Below are 24,873 nucleotides of genomic sequence, written 5' to 3'. Positions count from 1 at the left end.
GTATATACAACTTGAATCTATAATCACAAACATGCCAGGGGGAGTAAAGATTGTCATAAAAAAATAAATAGTTAAATAATTATATTGTAAAGCTTACAGTGGTTATATGTTTTAACAGCTTTTTTGTTTGTACATTCAGATATAAGAAATGTATTGTTTGATATGGACAGTCAGCTCTGAAAAGTTTGGCTTTTTGCTTGAAAATTTGTTTGGAAAAAACAATACTGGCAGAGGAGGTCGCTGTTTGCCATGTGTTTATCCGCAGCTGATGGTGCTTGGTCCTGTCTAAATGGTAACCCTAGATTTGCGAAACTCTCGCGAGCCGCTTCAAAATTTTTGAGACAATTCTTGTCTCGGTGTTTTATGATGTATGGCTAAGGTGTGGTTAAGTTTAGGCAAAAAAAACACTTGGTTAGGTTTGGATTAAAATGATCACTTGAAATGTGGTGTGGGATAAAGTTCTTTCTTGCTTACTAATCTCGCGAGAGTTTCCCTGCAAAGCTAGGGTTACCATCTAGACAAGACGCGCCGTGGTTGGTGTCTCGGCTTTCATGGCCTGCCGACTGACAGCAGTTTTTCCGGCTGACAGGAGCTTGAGAGGCAGTATTCACCCAGCCGGTGGTCGCACAGGATGTCGGCAGACGACGTGATCAAGGCCCATGTAAAGGCTTTGAAGGAAGGTCGGTCTGTTTTGAAGATAAATGCTACAATACACAGAAATCTCGGTTGAGGCGAATAGGCCGTATAGCAACGCAGGTGTCGTGCCAAATTCTGTATACCCGTGAAATCTGGGTCTCTGTCGAAGATTTGTAGCTCGAGATAAGAAACAAGCTGGTTAAAACATGTCACTCATATTCAACACAGTTTGGACTATGACTGTGATGTTTCTCATTACATATTAGTGACAAACCTTTTTTAACAAGGAAAAACAGGCTACGACTCCTGTATCTATTCCTCAAAGGAGTACATACAAGAGTTGTTGGGCATATGTGTTAAATATGTTGTGTTTGGGGAGCATATTGTGCCAGTTTTGTAGCCAGTTATATGGAGGTAATTAGAAATAAAGGTCCTCTAAAATATGTTTTCCCTCAATGTTCTACAGAGTTTGGACTGAAATGAAATATGTTTCTGGTAAAAGGGGAAACACATTATGAATAAGATTAAGAATTTACATTCACATACCTGTTATTTGGGAATAATTCGTTTTTATGTCTACTATGAACGGGGAATATGGATACAATCCTCTACCATAGCACATGTAATTTTATATAGCCTAAAGTGTATGATTTGATAAAAGCGTCCAGAAAATCAAATGAGAAACTGTTTATGGATAAAATAACCACATGGGTATGTCTGTTTTTATCTAATCCCATGAATTAAATACCTGACAAATAAAGAAACTTCATCACATTGATGCAAAGTCCAGTATTTCTCACAGTGACTTGCAGCTTTTCCCACAATGGCCTAATACACCCAGAAATATTAAAAGGGATATTTATCATGGTAAAACAGTTTGACAAAATCTTAGATGGTCGACAGGCGTAGTTAGTCTCAAGGTGTTTATTATCATATCAACCCACTCGTAGTCTCCACTAGAATGTCATGTTTTGGTGTCTAGGTACGGAGCGGGCCCGCGGTCTGGCTCAAACTTTACTCAACGTGCCATATGGAGAGGGAGATGGAGAGAAATTGGATGCCTACATACCCAGCACCAACTCTCTAGGTATGAACATGTGTTGACACCCAAACATCACCGTCACGCTTTAAATGCACAGAAGCGTAGCGAACATGAGGATTAACAGGTCTTGTCTCCTCTGTTTCAAGTTCGATTTGAAGCTCTTTATTATTAGATCTCATTACGCAAGTATTAGAGAGTAAAAATCTTAGGTCTCAGCTCCTCGACAATGCAGTAAGAGGAAAAAAAAAAAATTTAAAATAGTAAAAGCAACAGTAATAGATAAGAGTATAAATAACGAGTATAAAACATGAGTGTATGTATGTAAAGTGCGGTGTGCATGTGTCCTGTCTATAATGTATGACTTTATGTTTCAGATGTCCCTCTTGTTATTTACCTTCATGGAGGCTACTGGCAGTTTCTCAGGTACAGTGTGATGCTCCCAGTTGCTTCTGTTGCAGATTCACATTTCTTGTTCAGTGTTTTCATGTTGATACTTTGTGCTCATACAGCAAGGAGGAGTCAGGATTCATGGCTGTCCCGCTCATGGATAAAGGTGTAGTGGTGGTCGCTGTCGGCTATGACATTGCCCCCAAAGGTAGACGCTTTTCGATTACCGACAATGTTGTTTCTGTTCTCGGAGAAAGAGAGATCATTTAAGAGGATGAACTGGAAATGTCAGCTCTCTCTGCCTGCGGCCTTGCACTCTCTTTTCAGGTAACATGGACTTGATGGTGTCACAAGTACGCAGGAGTGTTGTGTCTGTTGTTCAGCAGTATTCTCACATCAGGTACCGATGCTTGTTTTTTCCCCTGTTTTGAAGAAAGTTCACCTTAATGCATCACATCATGATGTTCTTGCTCTCCTCTTATTCAGAAAAGGCAAATATTTCACCGCTATAAATACGACTATAGAGAATCTCTTTGTGTTTTTTTCTAAAATCTCTCACTCAGTGGTCTGTACCTGTGTGGACACTCTGCTGGGGCTCACCTGGCTGCAATGGTCCTCTCCACCGACTGGTCGCAGTACAGCATCGCCCCTCAGATCAAAGGTGAGGAGCTTGTTGAGAGCATTTTGCTTACAGCATACTGAAGAGGAAGAAAAGATGCTCAGTATACAAGGTTGAGACACAGATGCTGCATAGCTCGTGTGTTATTTTTGAATAGTTTTCATATTTGTCTTCTAGGTGCTTTTCTTGTCAGCGGTATTTATGACCTACTGCCCATCCTGTCTACCTACGTCAACGAGCCTTTGAAGATGACAGAGTAAGTAGATGTCTGCCTGTCACTTAGTACCGTATCTGATCGTTACACATATTTGGCAGTAATCAAATAACCAGCTGTCTACAAGGTTGACGTTGCAAGTAAAATAACACCGGACAAATCTTTTTGGATCTGCTCCATGCGCATGGAAAGCTGATAAAGATGTCAGGTCATTTAAGGAAGGGTAATAATCTGATTACTGACCAGATAAACAGGTTTTACAGTAATCAGACTTTCATAGCATGTAAACGCATTATGCAATTTCCTTCCTTAACCTGATTACTCACGGTAATCCAGAGTCTCAAACCTTTGAGCTGGGTCTCCACGCGGAGTCACATGATGTACAGATTTACAAATTATTTATAAACAGATATATTGACTTTTTAAAATTGGATATTGATATTGGATATTTGTTAAAAAAAAAAAAAAAGGCCAGATAATCTTTTTCACTACTGCATCTTTAGTTCCTTCCATAATTCAAAAGTATCTCATACATCCTCATATTCACATGACAGTTTGAGGGATTTAATTGGTGAGATCTTGAACATTTTGTAAGTGTGTGTGTGTGTGTGTGTGTGTGCGCACACGCAAGTAAATGCCTGTAAATTGGTATGGCAGTACATATAGGAACATTTGCTTAGTTTTCTATCAAGTGTATTGTATATACAAGCTTTGTGTTTGTGTGCAGTCAGTGTCATGATAGTCTTTGTGAAGGAGAAAGTGTGCATGTAAAGGTCTGTGTGTGTGTGTGTGTGTGTGTGTGTGTGTGTGTGTGTGTCTGTCTGTATAATTGTCCTCGGATGGTCTGTCGTGCCAGTCACTGTCTGACTCGTCTGGTCTCCGGGTGTCTCCTGTTTGCAGGGAGGTGGCGGTGAGAAACAGCCCCAGCAAGCTGGTCTCTCAGCTCAAAGTCTCCTCCTCCGGCTGCCACATCGTTGTGGCCGTCGCTCAGAACGACTCACCAGAGTTTCGGAAGCAGTCGGAAGAATACTACAAAGTCAGTGCTCCAGATGAGGAATGCTGTTCTGGTTCATGCATGACAAGTATCATAGATATTGGCTGAAACAAATAGTTTTTTGTTATCAATCATTCAGTTGATCAGTTTTTGATAATAATTTGGTGCACAAAATGTCAGCAAATAGTTAAAAAATGGCCATCACAAGTTCTTTGAGCCATTGATTTCTTCAGATTTCTTGTGTTTCAGATCAACAGTCCAAAATCCAAATGTGTTCAATTTACAATTATATAAAACAGAGAGAAGCAGCACATCTTCACTGGAACCAGTGAGTGTTTGGCTTCCTCCTTTAGGTTCTCGATAAATAACTCAAACCATTAGCCAATTACCAACATTTTTTGTCATTTTTCTGGTGATTTATGAATTGACTCATCTTCCAGTTAATATCTTATAATGGTCCACATGGAAGCTGGAAAGATTTTATCGTGGTTTAGTTTTTTCATTCCATGAAAGGATTAGGTTTTTTAAGATGTTAGAACGCACAAACAGTTCCTGGGAATTGGCTTGCAGATATTTTATCCTAATATCTTTTCATTTTCTCATCACAATTTGAATTATTGTAGTTGTCAGTTCTGATGAACACCTCAGCAGTTTGAGACTGTAATAATTTCACAAACTGAAAAATTAGTTTTGAATGTGTAAACAATTTGTGATCATGTATTACTGAGACACATTAAGTCAGCATTTTTGAAATGTTTTTGCAAATGAACTATTTGTTGACCTCTTTTTGTTACTGTGGCCTTTAAGACTTTGGAGGCGTCTGGACTGAATGTGACCATGGAGGATGTGCTGAACACAGACCACTTCAGTATCATTGAGCAACTGGTAGATGTGGACTATCACCTAACAAAGGTACACAAGCACACGAAACCCCCAAAAGTTATAAAAAATAGTAGTTTCAAACCAGTACTTTGATTAATATAACACCACTCTGGCTTGTCAGTCAGCTTTTAGTCAATTTCCATCCATTTTTAGGCAGAGAAGTATATTACTAGAGAGACAACTAGCCTAAAACTTGGGTCACACAGCTGAGATCCAGTGCTATTCCCATTTAATATATGAAATACTTTTCTGTACTTCTGACCATGCATCACTTACAAATGTCAGCATCCATTTATAACTTGTAGTATGTTTGCTCATTTTCCTTCATTTAACCAGGTTTTTAAATACAAAAGACATTTGTATTTGCAGTATGTGAAGAGAAACCGTGGTGTTTTTATTTCCTCCCTTTATCTGCAGCTTCTGTTGAAGATGATGGGGAAGAGCTGAGGTGGCACTCATCTAATATCAACATACCTCTGTATCAACATACACCTCTGAACAGAGTCATCATGCACCGATACTGATAAAATATGCATTGTTTGAGGTTTGCACAATGGTAAATGTACCCTTTCTATCCATGGATTGTTTTGACCTCCTAGTTAACAGTTTCATTATTTATACCTCTTTGTTCACTGTAGTTACTGCTGTAAGAAAATAAGCTTCGTATGTTTCAACTACATATATTAAGAAAACATTGTGTGCCTAATATGGGGTCACTTCAATGATGGTGATTGTAGCAATCATATTACTCTTAAACCTTTCTGTTTTAAACAGACTGTTTAATGGCCGTAGTGAACAATGTTGTCAGGAAAAAACAGTTCCACTTCGTCTATTCACTGGCATACTAACAAATGTAGAGTTCATTATTGGTTTTGGCATATTTCCATTGTTTTGTAAAAGGGTGGGTCCGTCTGTTTTGTGGTGTTTTTCCCCCCCCTTGCTTGTGACAATCTGTTACACCACAACTTTAAAGTCCACAGGAAAGACAAGAATAGGAAATCATGTGAAGAGAAATAACATCTCATATAATGTGAATGTAGCTTTTTATTGTAACCTTCACAATGCTGATCTATCACCCAGGGAACTTAATGTGTCGTTCACAATGTTAATAATCAAAGCTATATATTTGCACTTTTTATTTGATGCTAATACAGTAGAAGGATAATGATTTTCAAATAGACATATTTTTAAAGAACAAATGGGACTTAATTGTAACTGATGCACATTGTTACTGCCCTCATTCTAGCATCTTAAATTGTTTACATTATTGTTTACACGATGTTCTATTAATCATTATTGTAGATTATAAAGAGAATCATCACAATAAATATTTGTATTTAAGATTGGATGTGTTGACAGTAGTTGACTTACTGTATGTGTGCATGTAGATGACATTGGATGTAATTTGATTGTCTTATCTCTGTAGTAACTAGTGGCATGTTGTAGTTATACTGCTCCCCAAAGAGATGCAGGACTTTATTTCTTCTGATTGTAGCAACAGTTCCACGCCGGGCAGGTTCATTCACTGTGTGATAATTTGTTTAATTGCTTATTTGTTCCATTAATGTACAATATTAAGGATAGTAAAAAGGAAGCTGCCACATACACTCAGTTGCCAATGTCTTAGGTACACGCGATCAGCTAGGAATACATACGCTACCTGTTTTCATGAACTTTGGGTAATGGTCCGGTACCAGTGGGTAGAAATACAACATGCAAATTAGACAATTTACCTGGAGTTGCATTTCCCCTCTTTTGGTGGCAACTAATCACATCCCACACCTCCAGCCCTCACATCAAGCTCGCACATAGTAAACTAGTCTGTCCTCTACTCATAGAGATCAAACTGATATCAACCCTCCTCCCTCAAACTACCAGTAAAACAGCAAACAAATCGACCCCCGACTGTTGAACATTACTGAGGATTAGTAACTTTAATGAAAAAGGTAACGCCTGCACTTTTACTCCAAGCCGCAAAAGCTTAATCTGGAGGTTTTCAATCCTTTCAGTTAACTTTTTGTGGCTTGGAGTAAGTGTGCAGACGTTTTTTCACTGAAATTGCTTTCTGATAGCCTTGCAGCTATGCGTATAACTACTCTCCTTTAATTAGTACACTTAACCTGACATTTACAAATTGGTCTGGAACCTCTCAGTTCGTTTTTGATTTCCAAGGGGAGTTATCAACTGGTGCAGACCAAAATGGACACAATTGGATAGACCTACAACCAATCAGAGCAATGAAATGTGTGACGTAACGCTGAGTGACGGAAAAATGTAAACAGACTACAGCATGCAGTGATAAGCTGTGATAGTGTGCCAGTTGTTTGCCTGGGTCCAGACGTTTGTATCCGTCCACTCCACCTAGTCAAGAGACAATTCTGGCTGATATCAGACAGGTTGTTTGTGCTTCTTTTAGAGAAAATATACCGCCCAGTTCATTAAATACTGCCGCGATAGCAGATTCAACAGACCATTCCACTTCAGTGGCAGCCATCTTTGTTGTTTATGGAAATGCTTCAACGGTGCTCCTCTGTCATAGATGTTATTATAAGAACTGGATATGGCTCTGCTGCTCAGCCTTGCAGCCAATTTTTTCCCAGTTGGCACTTGTGGTATTGCAGCAAAAATCCCCCTGCGGCCCAAAAAGCATTTTCCCAAAGACCACCACTGTAAACAAGACATCTGTAAAACTGTTGACAGGACACAGGTCACTTATGACTCTTTCTATTATGAATTTTTGATCCATGGAGGTTTTATATTTGTAAAACTTTCCTGGAGCTGAGAAAAGCAATTGAAAAATCTGTGACGTCACCACAATGTAAAGTCTATGGGCCGAGTGGGAACTCACGGGCGGGGCCAGCGGGGGAAACACTACTGCACATATTCAGTGGGCTACATACCCCCGCAAGATAGAAACTTTTTGACATATGCGCCAGGCGAGCAATTCTTATTGGACTGAACAGATGCCATTTTCGGCCCAGTATCCAGCTCTTATAATACATCCATGTTCTTTTTACAGTCACTGAATCAAATCTGCCCCATATTAGATACATGGTTGTGGTTGGCCTGACTGGGCCAGGTCAGCTGGAAATCTGTCTGAACAGGAGGGGGACCAGGCGCATCTGCCAGAGAAAATAAAACACGAGTTTGTAGATTCATCTGGTTCACAGGTTACCTTACACTAGTCGTTACTGAAAAAAGTAATCACATTACTGTAATGCAGTACTGTTAATGGGGGAGGTCGAAAGGAGCCCAAAAGAAAAACTGTGCCCTGGAGCACAATAAAACGTTAATCCGTCCGTGGTTAAAAGGCTCACGTCTGTTCTTGTTAGAAACAATTATTCAATTATACATTTCATTCAGTTAATTTTGTGAACTTGCAGTCAGTAGTAGATTAATATGAGTTATGAGGTGGGTAAATACTTTTTTCCCCACTGTTGTAGCATTTTTTTTTTCATATGTACCAATGGTTCAATCCATGGACACACTGTTCAGCTGGTCTCCAGGCAGGAGGAGCTAACGCTGAGCTGAGACGCCGCTAAAAAAAAGTCTGAAAGTATGCTGAGCCGGTCGGACGTGAAGAACCTCTGTACCAGGTAAGATACGGGGTAGCTAAGCTTCAAAATGACGACCGGGGTAAAAACTTCAGTCCAGGGAAACGAGGCTGTTGGTAATAGTCATATAGTAACGTTAGCCTGGAAAGAGGTAAATGCTAGCAAGCTCACGGTGTTAGCGCACGTTAGCTGACGTTACTCGGATGGCTAACATTTTAAAGAGGACCGGCGTCTTAATTTAGCGACTGTTTTTAAATGACACCTCATTCATTTACAATTTAGTGTGTGTGTTTAAAACAGTTGTGATGTTTAACGTTATGTTCGTGTTTTTGTGGCAGACAGATAGTCAAAGTTTACAGGTGTTACCCTCAGTCTGTGTCTGCCTTCGTGGCTATGTGTAGAAACTTGGTTATTACAGCCAGTGAAGGAGTACAAGCTGTTAACGAGCCGTGCAGCGTGAAATTACATCCATGAGAAAGGCACAAATGTTCATACAGCTATACCCAGTCGACACAAGTAAAGCCCTAATGAAGACAGGAACTATTTATTCTTGTTCTCTTCGTTTAGCGTTAGCCAACTCAGTCCAGTGTTAAAATGTGTGCAAGACCTTATCGGTCAATCTGAAGGTAAGAAATTACTCAACTACCTGTTTGACTCCATCTGTTACATCTTCTCTTACTCTCAAATGTGAGCCAGGATCTATTTGATGTAAATCCAGGTGTTTTCGTTGACTTTGATGAGTTTTGTGATAACTTGGTTTTTCGAAGGAGTAACTTGATCTGTTGTACTGAGACATTGCTCCATGAGGACCGGACAGATACTGACACTGAGGGCTACACCGTTATAAGGGCTTATGTTTTGTTTTTAATGGTGTGTTGCGCTATGTGTGTTGTATGTACTTTTAAAGTACTTTGGGAGAAGCCAAAAAAAAATCCCTTTGAGGTGGACAATATAGTCAATCTATTTAATCTATTTATCTATCTTTCAGTGTCTCATACTTGTGACCAAAGGTCAGACTAACCAACAGAGGACACACAAATATTTACACCACCATCCTGGTGGATTTGGATCAAACTGCTCAGGACGCATATAAAGGATATATATACAGGACATAAAAGTGGTATTAACACTGAGCCATCTGTCAAAGCTGATACTTTATTTAACCCAACAGGAAATTACATCTGGTAAATTACACAGACAGACTATAAATAAATAGTGTGAAAGCTCATTCTTGACCTTGGAAACAATAAAAGTGATTCTAATATGAAATGGATGAAGGCAGGCAACTCTTCACATCTGTTAATGCTATAACCTGCAGATGTGTGATAGTTTTGCTTGATAAACTTGATAAATAATCAAAATAGGAAATGATCCATTTTCTGTTGAATGACAAAATCATTCCAGAGCAAGTGTCGGGGTCAGAAAGTGACAAAAATCAGGGCAGGGTTACAGAACGAGCATTTGAACTGACACTTACCCACATGCACACACATACAGAGACATGTGGGAGCTGGCGCTACCCGTGCTATGACCTTAAGTGACATAGTAAGCATGAAACTTAAAGGAGACACAGATGGATTAGGGCTTGTACACTGTGTAACAACATCCAACACACTTCACAAACAGCTCAGCTCTCATCCAAAATGCATCCTCGGCTACCAAAACTGGTTCCACACTCATTGTTCAAGGTTCAATCCGCCCGCTAATCAGTAATTGCTGACCAGGCCTCTTTCTTCTTAATTCATCCCACTTATTATTAAAACTCAAATATGCTACAACTTACAGGCGAAGTGTCCAACCTGTTCTTCCTGATTGACCCGATTATTACTACTTTTAACGGAGCTCGGCCCTCTGTCTTGGTTCTACAAGAAGGGGAAGAAACTTGAGATGGATGGTGTAGCGGAGAGAGAGGGAGGAGACTCGGTGAGATAGAGATCAGTTATTCATGTGGGACAGAGGTCTGGAGGGACGTGGAGTTTATTATGGGATGCGTACGAAAGAGAACAACATGATGGTAACAGAGTGTTCAGAGGAGAAGAGGCGAAGGAAGGGTGAATAATTGAATTCTTCATACAGCGTACAGTGAGGCTGTGTTTGGGTCTGTGCTGCCGAGGGATGGGAAATATGGGCCACGCATACAATAGCGACAATAAGGGCATTATTTGTTGGCCATGGTAGTCGAAAGAGATTGCCAGTTTGACCTGTGTGTGTGTGTGTGTGTGTGTGTGTGTGTTAGAGCATGTCAGTTGAGCAGTATGAGCAGCTGAAGAGACAGAGGGGGAAAGTAACGGTTACCGGCTGTGTGTGATGTAAGAAAGATTATGTGTTCCACTTCAGTAATACTAAATAGAGCCTCTTAGCAAATATTTCTACAAACTGGTTTGTGTCTCCACCCATTTATTTAAAGGATAATTGTTAAAAGCACGGACAGAGCATTGTTTTCTTAGGCTTATATTGCTCTTTCATGGAGACAAATGTTTTGTTTGTGCCATTGTGACATCTGTTTTGGATTGTTTGACCGTGGTGGTTTATCTGTTTAGTGACACAAATGATCTGCCACTTCAGACCCACCTAGATATTGTTTCAACTGATCAGATATCATCATTATTATATTATTATTATTGCAGAAATGTAATTCACAGTTGCATTATCTTCCACTGATTAGGATATCATTCAGTTTGAGGCTGCAAGCAGTCATTCATAACTGCTAGGAGAGTGGTTTACAGGAAGGTTTTCATGAAATTCATGTCTAAACTGCAGGAGGAATAAAGACCTGTTGTGCTGCATGTGCAAGAAAAAGATCTAATAAAAGACAACCTTACCTGGAAGGACCAACTATCGTTTTTGTTATCAACCATTAAAGGGATGCTCTTCTAAATATTGTCAGCATGGTTTTAGATTTGGAGTTTTGGTGGCACCACAGTTTGTTTCTTTGTTTCCAGCTTTACATTTACTCACTAAGTCCATTATAGGAATAGAAATGTTCATCAAACTGGGTTTTGGCCACTTGGGGGCAGCGGAAACAACACAACACAGATATATTAGTCGCCTTTTTACACATCCAGCAGATATGGAGCAACATTAGCATTAATTTGTGTGACTTTACACTTTTACAAATGTAAGTTCAGTATTCAGTCTTGTTTTAGATGTTTTTAGTCCCCTCCAACTCCCAAAGGAAATACTCTGGTGGCTGGTTGCTAACTGTGTCTGCTGTCTTTTTTTTTAAAACTTTTTTTTAACACTGCTTGTGTCTGGAAATTACATTGATGAGAGCTGTGAGAGTGAATCAAAACAGAAGCTGACAGACAGAAGCTCATCAGTGCTGAGTCAGGTTCGGGTTCGTCACTGTGAGCGTTGCGATCCATTGTGAATATAGAAATATTTATCATAGCTGTGTTTCATTTCATAAAAATGTATTTGTTTTTATGATGTTAGAGGAGGTGGTCCACCTCTGCTATGAAACATCGTGGGAAACCTGAAAATTTTCATCCTAGTTAAGTAGTTAACTTGCTTTTTTCCCACACTAAGATAGTGATAAGCAGTTTTAGTTCACAAACGAATATCTTTGGGGCTCAGACAGATGAAATAATTTGAGATAAACATCAGAACAGAGCAAGATTAATTGTAGGCTCGTCGTCTTGAGGAAGTAGGATGAGCCAGCTACATACTCATTATGCATATTAGAGGTGCCTGAACAAAGCTCTGTTACCAACAATGAACAATAGGAACAACAGCCTATTTCTCCAACATGTTGTCCTCCTCCTTTGTGTTCATTCTTTCATCTCCTCCAGTTGTTGTTGTTTTCAGGGTTTTATTCAAACTTTAAAATATTTTTTTGTCACAATTAAAAGTACAAAGCAGCTGAAAACAATTCAAATTTGTGCCATACAGTACCGTGTCACGATTGAGACAACTTGACAAGTGATTTTTATACCTAAATGATAAAGGGATGATGCATTTTCATATATGAAGAAAGAAAGAAATACATACAAAAAAAACATCTTTTGCAATCCCCTCTGTTTGTCACTTTGTGTTACACCACTCCCTCCACCATGGCTTTCTCCTGATCTGCCTCTTTCTGGTTTGTTCGATCCCAGGCTATGATAGTCGTCACCCCCAGTCCAAGCCGTACAGTGAGGATGAAGACGATTCTTCCATGACCTCCTTTGGTGTTGCTGTACGAGGCCTCCCCCTGGCCTTGGCGTCCATGACACAAGTTGCCTCCTCAGACTCACGCTTCCATCCTAAATGGCGGGCGATCACTGTGGCAACCCTGCTGGTTTTAGTGCTTGTGTTATATCTGCACCGGACAGCAGGGGACAGAGACACTCCTACCAGAGGTTACTACCGCAACAGGGCTCATAGTTTGCAAATGCACGGTGATGAAGACATCTTCAGGGACAATAATGGACAAACAGCACAAAGCCTTGGCCACCGCCAGAAAAGGGAACCACCTTACAATGACACGTACCCCTTAAGTCCACCAGTGAAGACAAAGCATGGCATCAGGTACCGTATTGGTGTGATCGCAGACCTGGATACAGCATCCCGTAGCTCAAAGGATCAGACATGGTTCAGCTACATGAAAAGGGGATACCTGACTGTTTCAGAGAGTGCCGACACACTGCAGGTGGAGTGGGATGCTGAGGCGGTCACTCTGGAGAGTCATCTGGCTGAGAAAGGACGAGGTAAGAGGGATAAAAACAGATCTGTTATACTTTGTATAATATTCACTACATTTGCGTTCTTATGTCAGTATGTGGGTTACCTCAATGTTTCATCGACTACGTCTGCCGCAGGGATGGAGCTGTCCGAGTTGGTGGCGTTTAACGGTCACCTGTACAGCGTGGATGACCGCACAGGTGTGGTGTACAGGATCGAGGGCAGCCAGGCCGTCCCCTGGGTCATATTACCTGATGGTGACGGCTCAGTTTCCAAAGGTCAGTCTCCACTAGACCTCTTACTTCTATCTTCTGCACACTTGTAGGTCTGATTGAGAAAAAGTCTGAGACGAAATGGTTCTCTTAAAAATTTTTAAATCTAAATCTAACAAAACTCAAGAGAGACTTGGGAACTTTTTGAAATGTTGGGAGTCGTTTTACATTCACACCCCTTCTGACAGATCTGTCCTTGTTGTGTGTGTGTGCAGGGTTTAAGGCGGAGTGGCTTGCAGTGAAGGATGAGCACCTGTACGTTGGTGGTCTGGGGAAAGAGTGGACTACGACCTCCGGAGAAGTCGTCAACAACAACCCAGAGTGGGTGAAAGTTGTCGGCTACCATGGTGACGTGGAGCACGAGAACTGGGTGCCATACTACAACGCACTGCGGGGCGCTGCTGGGATCCAACCACCAGGTTCTGACAACAATTTTTTTTTACTTGATAGTCCTGTTGACAGTTCCTATCACACTTTTTTTGTTGGCTCTTCTATACACACAACCCTCTTGATTCCTTCAGGTCTCATCCATTATTTCTCCCAACAGGTTATCTCATCCATGAATCCGCAGCATGGAGTGAGCGTCTCCAGCGCTGGTTCTTCTTGCCTCGCCGCGCCAGCCACGAGCACTACGAAGAGACAGCAGACGAGCGGCGTGCCACCAACATGCTCCTGTCCTGCCCCGCAGACTTCAGCTACATAACAGTGCGGCACGTCGGCCCGCTTAACCCCACCCACGGCTTCTCCTCTTTTAAATTTGTTCCCGACACAGACGATCAGATTATTCTGGCCCTGAAATCAGAGGAGGATGCCGGCAGGATCGCAACATACATTATTGCATTTACACTCGACGGTCGGGTGCTGATGCCCGAGACAAAGATAGGGGATGTGAAGTATGAAGGGTTGGAGTTTATTTGAAAATGACAGAGCTGAAGGCGCACAGTTTCTTGAAAGCAAAGTTCTTCAGTATTACATTCCCCTCTCAGTTTTACGGTGCAATAATTTCATATGACCCAAAATTATATATTTCATAATTATATGATGACCGAGATGAGCAAGAGAAGGTTGAAGGGCAGGAGAATGCCATAGCACAAGGGGAGGACAATTAAACATCACCTACAGCTTCAATTATGTGACTATTGTATGCAGCCAATCTGTGAGTTGCTACACACACCAGTCACGCAGAAGTTGTCACTAACCAGTCGCCACCGGATAAGATTTTTTAACGTTTTAAAGCCTTAACGACTTCATTTCGGCGCTGGTAGATTGATGCTTTTGTCTAAACCTTGAGTTAAACATCCTTGTTTGATCAGACACTACTTATATCCCCGAGGAGTCTGGGTAAAAAAAGAAACCAGGTTAATGTGCATCTCCTCTCCTGCAGCCAAACTCTGCTGGTCAGACACTCAGGGGAACAAGATGAAACAACATAAGCACACAATGAGACAACATTTTTAAAAAAGTAGAAATGAATGTCCATAAACTACTTGAAATATTAAACTTACTCATTGCTTTGTGTTTTCTTATTTTACATGAACCGGTATAGATACACTGAAGTTTCTCTTTTTTTTCAGATTTATAGTAACATGATGGGGTCTTCGTGGAGCTTGCCGAGTAAACTTCATGTGATGAGTTTTTCTCAGCGTCAGCAGTTCAAGTCAGAATATGTACAGTATTTGGTCTGAACAGAAACACCAGCTATTTTATTTAAAGATTAACCAGTAATATATTTGTTTTGTATCCTCTCAAAACAAGAATAATTAAAATATCTCCTCGTTTGAATGTCTTATGTCTTGTTTTTAAATGAGTCTACCACCCAAGTGAAGTGTCTGATATATATGCAACAAATTAGAGCCATAATGTCAACATTTTTATTGCGCTGGGATAACACAACAAATTAAAAAATAATCACTATAAATTTTTACAGTTTTCATGTGTACAAAGTCATTTGTATTTCATTACTTTTCATTTTACACAGTAAACAAATTTCCTCAAGCATTTTAACGACTTCAAACTTTGATTGCTACTGAATTACACAAATGTGATATTAACTGATAAAAATGACAAGATGATGGGTTGGACCGGTTTAACAAGCTGCAAAGTTAGTTATTCACATAACAGTTCTATCTCTCAACACTTGAAACCTGAGGAAAATCCTTGCGAGGCGTCTTGTTTACAGGCTTGTTCCCATGACAAGGATGTCTTGAGGTAGACCGGCCACTTTAACAGGTTTGAAGGAGCCCAGCTTAGTGTAGAAGTCGATCATCCTCCGATCGTTCTGCCTCAACTCGCAGAACGCTCCTTTAGAACCTGAAAAAGCAGGGATGAGGTAAACCAAGATGGTGATTGCTTTGTATTCTCTTTTGGAGAAGATAAATGTTTCAGCTTTTTATTAGTGTGAAAAAGGATAAAGTTTTAAACTGCAGTTAAAATCCAGTTCCATAAACATTTTCCAAAGCATTGTGAGGCCTTGACGTACCGCTGCTCCTGATGGTGGACAACAGCTGGCCAATCATACGCCTGGCAGGAGAGGGATCAGTGACCCGGGGCAATACTTGGGTAGTGACCAGGGAGGGGAAGTCCCTGAATACTGAGTCACTTATCTCCCTCTAGAGGCGAGAGATAAAACACAGTAAATCACTATTTCAGTTTACTTTATTATCAAAAACAAATAGATTCTTGCATTTGATGAATCAAACTTGAACCTTGGCTGCAGCTGCTTTGGCGTCGGTGAGTGCAAGGGTGTAGCCACACACCCCCATCTCATCCTCCAGGATGAAAGCACACAGAGGGGAAGGAGGGATTTCACCTTTTGACAGGCTGCAGCAGGGCAGAGGGGATGTTAGGGGATGTTGAGGTATTAAAGTATAAATATTTGGAGGGGAGCAAATTGACTCTCTTACCCATCACTAATAAGAGCCGTCTGTGTCATCGAGGGGGCTTTTCCCTCTTCGGCTCTTTGCATCTCCCTGAAAATCCTCTGCACTTCCATCTAGGACAGAAAACAACATTATTTGAGGTTGCCTTGAATCACTTTTGAATATGTGATGATGAAGAGCCCCGTCATATTCACCTTGTCCTCAGGGCAGTACGGACGTATGCAGTACACTGCCGTCATGGGAGGATGTTTGAACAGGTCCCTGTTTCCATGGCAAGGCAGCATTCTCTGCATGTATAAAGAAGCAGTATATTCATATTCATGTAGACCTACATTAATCATTTACCGATATGGTCATATTATAAAATAGGATATTTACAATATGCAATAATCCTGCTCAGTGGGAAAAATGGCTGATAAATACATCACTCTTGTCAGAATACAAAGCCTTGTTAGATTACCTGGAACTCTCCAGAGAGACCGCCTCTGAAGCCCCAGGGTTCAGGATCGTCAGTCATTAGCTGGGCTGAGGGTGGGCCACGCCCTCCTATGAAAACCAAATAACATCAAGTCTGAAGCCACAGTTGCTAACTTTTATTAGGTTTAGGAAGGAATCGATTCATTGTTTTTTCTATGACATGTCTGAAAATAGTAGAAAATATTATGTTATAAAAAAAACTTAATAATTTTTAACATAATTTCTTAGAGCCGAGGTGACGCCTTCAAATGTCTTGTTTTGTCTGATCAACAGTCCAAACTTCATTTTCTATCATGTATGACACACAAAAGTTTCTACTCATCACATTTGAGAAGCTGCAAACAGCAAATGTTCAGATCAAATATATCAATATATATAAGATCAAAATAGTCAATCAACTAATCATTGCAGCTCTATTATGCATTAACACAGTAATCTTTTTAAGTAAAATAGCCCCATTTTGTGATTAAAAACAAACAACATAATACTTTGGATTCAGCAGAGACCCTATTCTTCCCACATGATGAAGACTGTTGCAGTAAGTTAAGACAGCATGTAGCAAAGCCACCTGGCATCTCCCCAACTTCCTGGAAAAGGACACTTGTGAGCGTATCCGTCATAATCTTTTTAATCCAAATGCAGACTTTACTTCTTATTTTTGTTCTGTTTGAGTTTATTTGTGGAGATTCTGCCGTTACAATCTCATGAATTCCTGCTTTAGTAGTTTCTGCCTTCAGTACAAACTGTACATTGTAATCCTTTTATGGTTTTTGTAGCTATTTAACTGTCCAAGTGGCACCATGTTCATGTGGACTTTATCAGTTATGATGGGAATTAATTTCATAAATCTTATTCTTTAAAAGGAGTAGCCTTGACTAAAATAAAATAGCAGAGCAGAGGGTTTATGGTTAGAACTTGTTCCAACATGTTATTCTGCGTACTATTTGCATCATTCTATAGATTCCTGCTATAATCATCCATTATATTGATGTGACATTTTCCTCTTTTACAGCAGCTTTTCCCCGTCATACTGTATCCTTTTCATGCCCACTTGTGCAGTTCAATCATCATTAGAAGATTCAGATTTTCTCACCCAGAGTTTTCACGTAGGCTCGAGCCAGACCGACGCCACTCTTGATGTCACAGATGTAGTTGTAGAGGTCGTAAAGAATGCTGCGGTTCGGGGCGTTGGACAGGCGGTTGAACATCTGCACCACCGCTTCGCACATGCCGTCAAACTGCGCTGCTCTTGAACACCACTCCGCCGTCTGAGAAACAGCAGCAGGTGAAGCAACTGCGCAAAAGATACATGTGTACGACATCATCAGCATTTGAAAAACTATAAAACAGACCTTGTCCGTCTCAGTGGTGGCAGCGAGACTGTGTTTTTTAAGCCAGTCCAGCTCCTGCAGCATGGTCCTGGCTGTGTGCCCGTATTCGTACGGCAGGTAGAAGAGGTCTGACAGCAGCTTCAGGTCGTCCAGGGTCAGAGGCTCGGCTGTGTACAGCGGGTTATCTCCAGGTCCTGGAACGTAGGAGCTCTCATCAGACGACTCCTTCTTGAGGTGAGCTGGAGGATGATGAGCGCCTGAAAGGATGAGGAAGGCGATGAGGCATTGTGCAGCCCTACTGTCTCCTGATATTCTGGTAACAATATATTAAAAGTGTACACAGGATAATGTGAGTGTGTACCTCCAGGTTGATCTGTGCTCATAAACTCCTTCAGCCAGTCAGTGAGGGCCAGGTTCAGGGCTTTCTGGGGGCTATAGCGGGGGTCCTGCTGCTCGTCGCCTGGTGACGGAGGTCAGAGACAGTGAAAGAGACACTCTCCCTACAGACACTGATTATGAGTAGCTGAATTGTTATTTTCAACTGCTGACTCAGATTCAATCTGGGAAATAAAGCTGACCTATACGACAAAAAGCACAGACACTCACCCATTTCCACATCCATCGGTCGCCCGTCAGCAGTAGCCTTGCACCATGTAGCCAAGGTGTGGATGGCCACGTAGTTTGGGTAGAACTCACAGTTAGGATTGGTGAGCACTCCTCTCAGTTTAGGGATCAGCTCAGTGGGACGATCCTTATTGGAAAAGATAAAGTTATTTATTTCAGAATATAGATATCAGGGTCAGACCTCTAAAAATATATTATTGTCAGTCTTTTAGTAACTGTTTGAACCCCAGGCTTCTTTTGCTTGGTTTCATTTACAGGCCTTTAGCAGAGTCACTAACGGTCTTAGCCAAGAATGCCATATATTGTTATTTTCAGAATAAATTGGGCAATCAATTTGCATGGGAGTTGTACTATACATGTTTTAGAACAGTTTCTTCATGAAAAAAAAAAGTTTTTTGCAATTTAAATATCCATAGGTTTTAAACACAGGGTAATTATCTGCATATGTATGGATAAGAGGAGAGTGTCAGTGTTACAGGGATATAAGAACCATGTTGATAAGACATTCTGAGCAATAGTAATTTAAAGAGATTATCATATTAATTAATTTTAATCTCTATTTTATTATTTTACTGGGGATTTTTCAAAATTGATGTTTAAGTGGATTTATGGACTTTTATCATATGGATGAATTAAATATTGTTCGTTATTCGTAAATAATGTTCCTATAATACATCTGTGCTTCATCTGTGATCAGGACATTATATATAAGTGTAGGTGCCTCAACAAGTGTAAATCACGCTGAATCTATTGTTGTGTGTCATGTTTGTGTATTCAGATTTGACTGGCTTTGAGAAGGAGTAGTGGTGCTTATTGAGGCGTCCACTGGGTTAATGTTAATGTCAACAGGTAGATATTTACCTTGTAGGGTCCAATGAAAAGCCTTTGTGGATCGTAGTCATTGGCGTGGATATTGTCCCAGATGACTGGTGCCCTCTTCAGTACAGATGACACCTCTTCTATGGACTCAACTGAGATTATGTGGGACACCACTTTGGGACCTAAATAATACAAGAAATAAAAAAAAGTTTTCAGTCCTCATGATTCCGTCTGTGGAGTACCTGGACACAAGTTGAGCCTTGGTTTGGTGCAAGCTTACCAGTCCACAGTATGTCTATGCCAGGCAGCAGCTGGTCTCCCACAGTGTGCAGGTAGGAGGACTGGGACACGTTGGGAGTGCAGAATGAAGCACAATAATCTGGAGTTACAGGACAGGACAAGAGTGAAACAGATGACAGTGACAAAAGAGAAAAACTGAGCTTATTATGAAAAATAAAACTGACTTCACGTAATTTTTACATGCTTTAAACTCGATGGCTGTCAACTTAAGTATGATTGTTCTACTGTTATACCAGTAGGACAGAAGAGGAAGGTCTCAGGTTCTCCCAAATGCTGGTACACCTCATTAGTGATGGCCACCTGAGCGTGGGCGAAGGAGCTGAAGGCTTCTTTATCAGCTGAACACATCTCGGTCTCAATGTCGTCAAACAGTAAAGAGAAGGAGCTGCAGCCAAACCCTTTGACCTGAAGGATAAACGGCACAACTTGTGGTTTGGAGATATCTGACATCAGCAATCTTAAAATCTTTGTGCATTTTTTTTAAACTTGAAAAAGCTTAAATATAGAGGATGCAACAGGGTCAGAAAAAGTCTAAACTTAATTTGCTGCAGACTTTTCTCCACAACACCTTATCCTCAAAAAGGGTTATCCCACCAGGAATTAAACCCATTACCTGCAGCAGTGTTAGTGCCATCAGTTGCCCATTGACCTACTTGCAGTTTACTGAATGTTACCATTTTACTGCTTCATGTGTCATACAAAGTAATGTGGTGTCCAAAACCAAACCCTAGAGAGCCATAAAGCTAAATACAGCTCCGATTAAATTATCTCTTCTGCTCCACCCTTCATCGTACAAAGTCCTACCTGATCCAGTTTCCTCTTCAGGGCAGCAACCTCTTTGGGGTTGGAGAAAGTAACGTCCAGACCGGGAGAGATCGCATAGATGAAGTCGACGTTGTGTGCTTTCGCTGCAGCTATCAGGGCGATGAGTTGTTCTAGGAAAAGAACAATTTTTCATATTTTTAGGCCTACAGGTAAAATGTCTGCATTGGTACAAATAATCTGTGATGTCCCAAAGTCCACTAGTAGATTCTATTTTGACATCCACTCATCAGAGACATGATAGTTTTATTGGGTCAAACTTCAAGTCATCACTGCCCTTCAATCTGTAACCTTACTGATAACATTCAACCAAGCAACAGAGAGAAGATCCAAACTGAGCAATAAAAGCAATTAAACAATATCTCAAAGGACATAACGATGAGTCAGAATGTGTATTTGGTGAGACAACAATATAAAATTAGGTTTAATTAGGTTATAAAATAAGGTTTATAACTACGGTTTAAAAATAATGGGTCTCATTTAGTGTTTCATTTCGTTTTTCTGGTCAAATTGTAAATGAAGATTCTCATGTGAGCATGCTCTCAAAAATTCAAATAACTGTTAAGTAAATAAGGGCGTTTTCAGTTTCAATCCCTGTTTCTATCTGGTTAACTGGTTGGTGAATCCCAGGCAAATTAGTGACCACAGTATGTGTTGGTAACGCAGGTCCTGATGAGACAACTGGAAGAATTTCTAAATATAATTTAGCTTTTTTTTAAAGGGTCCGATTGAAAGGTAGTTGCATATCTATACAGACACATATAAATGATGAGTAAAAGTCTCAAAAATAAGCTCCCACACACTGGCAAGACTGAGTTTCAGTTCAACATCCAAGGCAACCGAGAAAAAGCTATTCCAGATGACGTAAAAGAAAGGGTGCGACACTGATACCCAGACAGTCAACAACAGGTCAGAGACAGCTGATTTGATAGTTTCCATTTTAGGTTCATCAGTAAGCGATAAGAGTCATTAATCCTGCTTGATGGGACAGTCAGAAGTGTTCAGTCTTGTGTATTTTTGGTTACTAGGTGGGTAACTGACCACTGGGTGAGATTTGTGATGTCAGTGTGAACAGAGTGGATATGTGAAGGGGTGAAACTCACCTGCCTCCTCAGCAGAGTACAAGTCTCTCCAGTACATCCTGTGTTTGTAGTCATCCTTGGGGGCGTACAGGTACGTGTTCAAACCCCATTTCTGCTCCCTGTGAAACACAACACCAGCAATACACAATCACACCAAATATCATGTTGTGTCACTCATTTGACTTGAGACTTAAAGAACACGTTTATTTGGTTGTGGTCTGAAAGGGGGGGATTGCTGTCTGACAGTGAATGCACTGATAGCGGAGGGGTCCATGTCAGTGATTGCATAGTCAACTAAACTAGACCCAAGACCTGAGGAGTATGTGAATCTCCCTAAAGAGACCCCTCTGAACCTACCGTTAACTATGTACAGACCTAAGGCCCAACAGAGATGCAGTATCTCCCTTGATTTATTTCAGAGTGAAGGTGGTTCTGATGGGTGATGGTTGGTGAGGTAAACAAGAGAGAATGACCAAATACATGGTTGTTATCCTGTGGGTCAGTTACATCATGTTCAGATGCTGTTCATCAATTCAGATCTCCAGTTAGAAACACGTTTCTCTGGGCTTGGAAATAGGTCATTTCTGAATTGAGTTTCAAAAATGTCTTCATCAAAATAAGTTGAATCTACTGGGGGCAAAGATCTCCTTTATGTCACACTGAGATCCTCCCCGATATCCTGCCCTTGTGTATGTTTTTTAATTTTATAGAGGGCACCATGACTTCATCATAACCTGGAGGACAGTGAGTGAGCAGATCGTTTTCACACCATGTTTCTGTCAACACAATTACATCAATGTCTTTGATAGATTTCATGAATTCAGGGTTTCCACTCTTCAGCTCAAAGGTTGAGGAGTGGAGACCCTGATATTTAAATAAGAAATAATCATGACATAAATTCCATGGAGGCATGCGCTATTTTTACTAATACTATTAATGTACTGACTACTACTATTGCTATTATTACTGCCACTAACTAACAGTACATTTCCATGTTGTTCTGATACTCAAGTGGTGTCCTGAGTAAATGCATCATAGCTGAACATAAGCCAGGTGCAAAGGGTGAGCAGTGTAGGGACTGTGGCCGCAGGCTGGGCTACAACCACAGCTGCTCTGCTGCTCTGGGTGGGGAGTTGTTAGGGGGACAAGGGGCAGCTACTGCTTTCCTGATTACAAATAAAGCTGTACATGTGATAAACACACGCAATGGACAACACCCAATATGATGCAAAACAGAGTTTTAGGACAATTTCTAAAACAAATGACCATTTCTAGTCATGCACTGAGACTTATTTATAGTAGGAGGCCACATACCTTTTAAACAGATCTGTTCTCTGCTCCATAGTCCATGGCCGCCCATAAAAACCTGCAGCAAGCAAAGGTCATGTCATGAACCAAATGATGTCACCTTATCAGAAGTGATCAATACATGACTGAATTTCCCCTGATCAAAAAAACATATCTTTCAATGTATCTTGAATTAACCCTGTATGCAGCTAAATAAATGCAGCCTAATGTGAATGTTTACATCCGGGTTAAATCAGATGACTCCAGCAGGATCACCACAGGGGTCTGGTCGTCCAGTTTGGGCCCCTGGTCCCTGTCTGCTCACCTTCTACCACCCCGCTGATGAACCGCCTCGTCCCAGTCTGGGGATCCGCCTTGGTACTGGCCGGTTTCGACATGATTCTCTGTTAAGTTGAGTGTTGAGTCCTCGTCTCTGTCTCTTTAGTTCAGTAATGCTCAGACAGCAGCTCCAGCTCTGACACAGCGGTACTGTCAGTCATAACTCTGCACGCCCGCCTTTAACGTGATTCACTTTTATTGCGCCGTCTTCTCACGCCTGCGCAGACCAGTCGGGTTTAAGCATAGAGAGCGTTGCGCAACATGATGTAACTATGTTATGTATCTAAAGTCTGCAGTTATGGAGACTTAAGACGAATAAGATGTTTGTTTTGTGATGACTGAAGTTCACCTCAGCCTCATGTTGACTGGACGTCTCTGACTGGGTGAACGTCTTAAAGGGACAGTGTCCCTGTCATTTAAAGGGACAGTGCACCTGAAAACACGAAGCTGACAGAGAGGTGGTCAAGATTACACCAGTACTTTACAATTCAAAGTCCTGCTGTAAATATAGTTAAGTTTGGCAAGTTTTTTTTTTCATCACCCATGATTCTGACTAAACTCTGGTCAGTTTGTGATGTTGTAATCTAATCTAATCTGGTAGTGTTGGTGATGGTGTTTGTGAAAAGTTCCTCTTTTTGCAGTTTCAATGTCCTCTGGATTTTTGAGAATTTCTCCCTTTTGCAACATTATTTGAAAGTATTTGTGACTGCACCAGCAATTTAGGCGGTGGCTCATAGCAGTTATTAAGTTGAATAGACTGGTATGAGGCCCATGTGTCAGTTTGTAGAGCTCCAACAATCACAATTTTAGAAGAGATTGATAATGTATAAGTCTGAACTGTTATTACTTACACTTGTGCCCTGCAAAAACTGCTGGTGCCTAAATAAATCCTCAAGATAAGTAAGTTCTCCATAAAACCTGAACATTATCAGCTGGGAAAACTGTACCTTGTTATTGCAATGTAGCATACTGACTTATCTTAACCTCTGTTAACCACTTGTAAATCCCATGTTGCTGTAACACCTGTTTTGTTTATGATGGAATATTTTCCACTTTTTGGTCTAAAAATATTTTGCATACTACTAAGATCACAATTATATTGATCATGAGGCTCCCAATCAGAAATATATTGTACATCTGATGCTGGAACCATGACTATCAGTAAGTATAATGATAAGCTCCAGCAAACCTGTGTCAGTATATGGAGTTTAGGCAATGTGAGAGGTCACATATTTGATGTGCCACTACAGGAAAGGCACAGGTGTAACTAATACTATTAACAATGACTCTGTTCCATTTAGTGTGTCACAGAACCACGAGCCAATGGGACACAATAGAATCCTTGAACTGGAACCCCTAATTGGGCCATTAATAATGTTATAAATTGCCTGTTTTTGACATCTTAACTTTACAGAGGCAGAAGTCGATGTTAAAGTGTTGGATATGTCAAAGTTAATCCCTGGCGTAGGCTATCCAGCACTTGCTTAATGTAGTTAGGACGTATGGCTGAGATGTGGAAATGTTTAGCAGGACAGCTTCCAACAGCATATGCGGTTGAAGCCTTGATGAGGCTAACTCCACAAGAGATATCTGAGGGTGCTGTGGATTAAAAGACTGTAGATAAAAACAAGCTATAAGAGCTGGAGCTTGT

The 24,873-nt window shown here is 40.7% G+C and overlaps 3 protein-coding genes across 4 annotated transcripts; 2 read left to right on the top strand and 1 right to left on the bottom strand.

Moving 5' to 3' along the window:
- The first annotated feature begins 476 nt into the window (after positions 1-476).
- afmid (arylformamidase) lies at positions 477-6,115 on the top strand. Its single transcript, XM_042430807.1, has 10 exons — positions 477-680; positions 1,619-1,723; positions 2,053-2,101; positions 2,188-2,273; positions 2,393-2,465; positions 2,629-2,726; positions 2,862-2,940; positions 3,799-3,934; positions 4,700-4,804; positions 5,192-6,115. Exons 1-10 carry the CDS (start codon positions 632-634, stop codon positions 5,219-5,221), a joined length of 810 nt encoding a protein of 269 aa, XP_042286741.1. The 5' UTR covers positions 477-631; the 3' UTR covers positions 5,222-6,115.
- A 1,858-nt stretch (positions 6,116-7,973) lies between these two features.
- On the top strand, positions 7,974-15,044 carry cant1b (calcium activated nucleotidase 1b). Of its 2 annotated transcripts, none has more exons than XM_042430757.1 (5): positions 7,974-8,370; positions 12,426-13,016; positions 13,128-13,268; positions 13,478-13,681; positions 13,810-15,044. In XM_042430757.1, the coding sequence occupies exons 2-5, from the start codon at positions 12,485-12,487 to the stop codon at positions 14,178-14,180; spliced, it is 1,248 nt and encodes a 415-aa protein (XP_042286691.1). In that variant the 5' UTR covers positions 7,974-8,370; positions 12,426-12,484; the 3' UTR covers positions 14,181-15,044. The 2 variants fall into 2 exon arrangements, with proteins under 2 accessions (XP_042286691.1, XP_042286699.1); XM_042430765.1 differs by lacking the exon at positions 7,974-8,370 and adding an exon at positions 8,543-8,954.
- Positions 15,045-15,149: 105 nt separating this feature from the next.
- ogal (O-GlcNAcase like) lies at positions 15,150-23,957 on the bottom strand. The gene is made up of 17 exons (XM_042430743.1): positions 23,209-23,957; positions 22,911-22,962; positions 21,618-21,715; positions 20,497-20,627; positions 19,926-20,097; positions 19,673-19,771; positions 19,435-19,574; positions 18,556-18,700; positions 18,311-18,409; positions 17,971-18,206; positions 17,712-17,886; positions 16,602-16,687; positions 16,336-16,428; positions 16,166-16,254; positions 15,968-16,082; positions 15,742-15,871; positions 15,150-15,572 (listed from the first exon to the last, which is right to left on the bottom strand). The coding sequence occupies exons 1-17, from the start codon at positions 23,279-23,281 to the stop codon at positions 15,436-15,438; spliced, it is 2,070 nt and encodes a 689-aa protein (XP_042286677.1). The 5' UTR covers positions 23,282-23,957; the 3' UTR covers positions 15,150-15,435.
- Positions 23,958-24,873: the final 916 nt, after the last annotated feature.

Source organism: Thunnus maccoyii, chromosome 2 (assembly GCF_910596095.1).
Source record: "Thunnus maccoyii chromosome 2, fThuMac1.1, whole genome shotgun sequence".
Taxonomy (NCBI): Eukaryota; Metazoa; Chordata; class Actinopteri; order Scombriformes; family Scombridae; genus Thunnus; species Thunnus maccoyii.
This window is presented reverse-complemented; position numbering and strand designations above follow the sequence as displayed.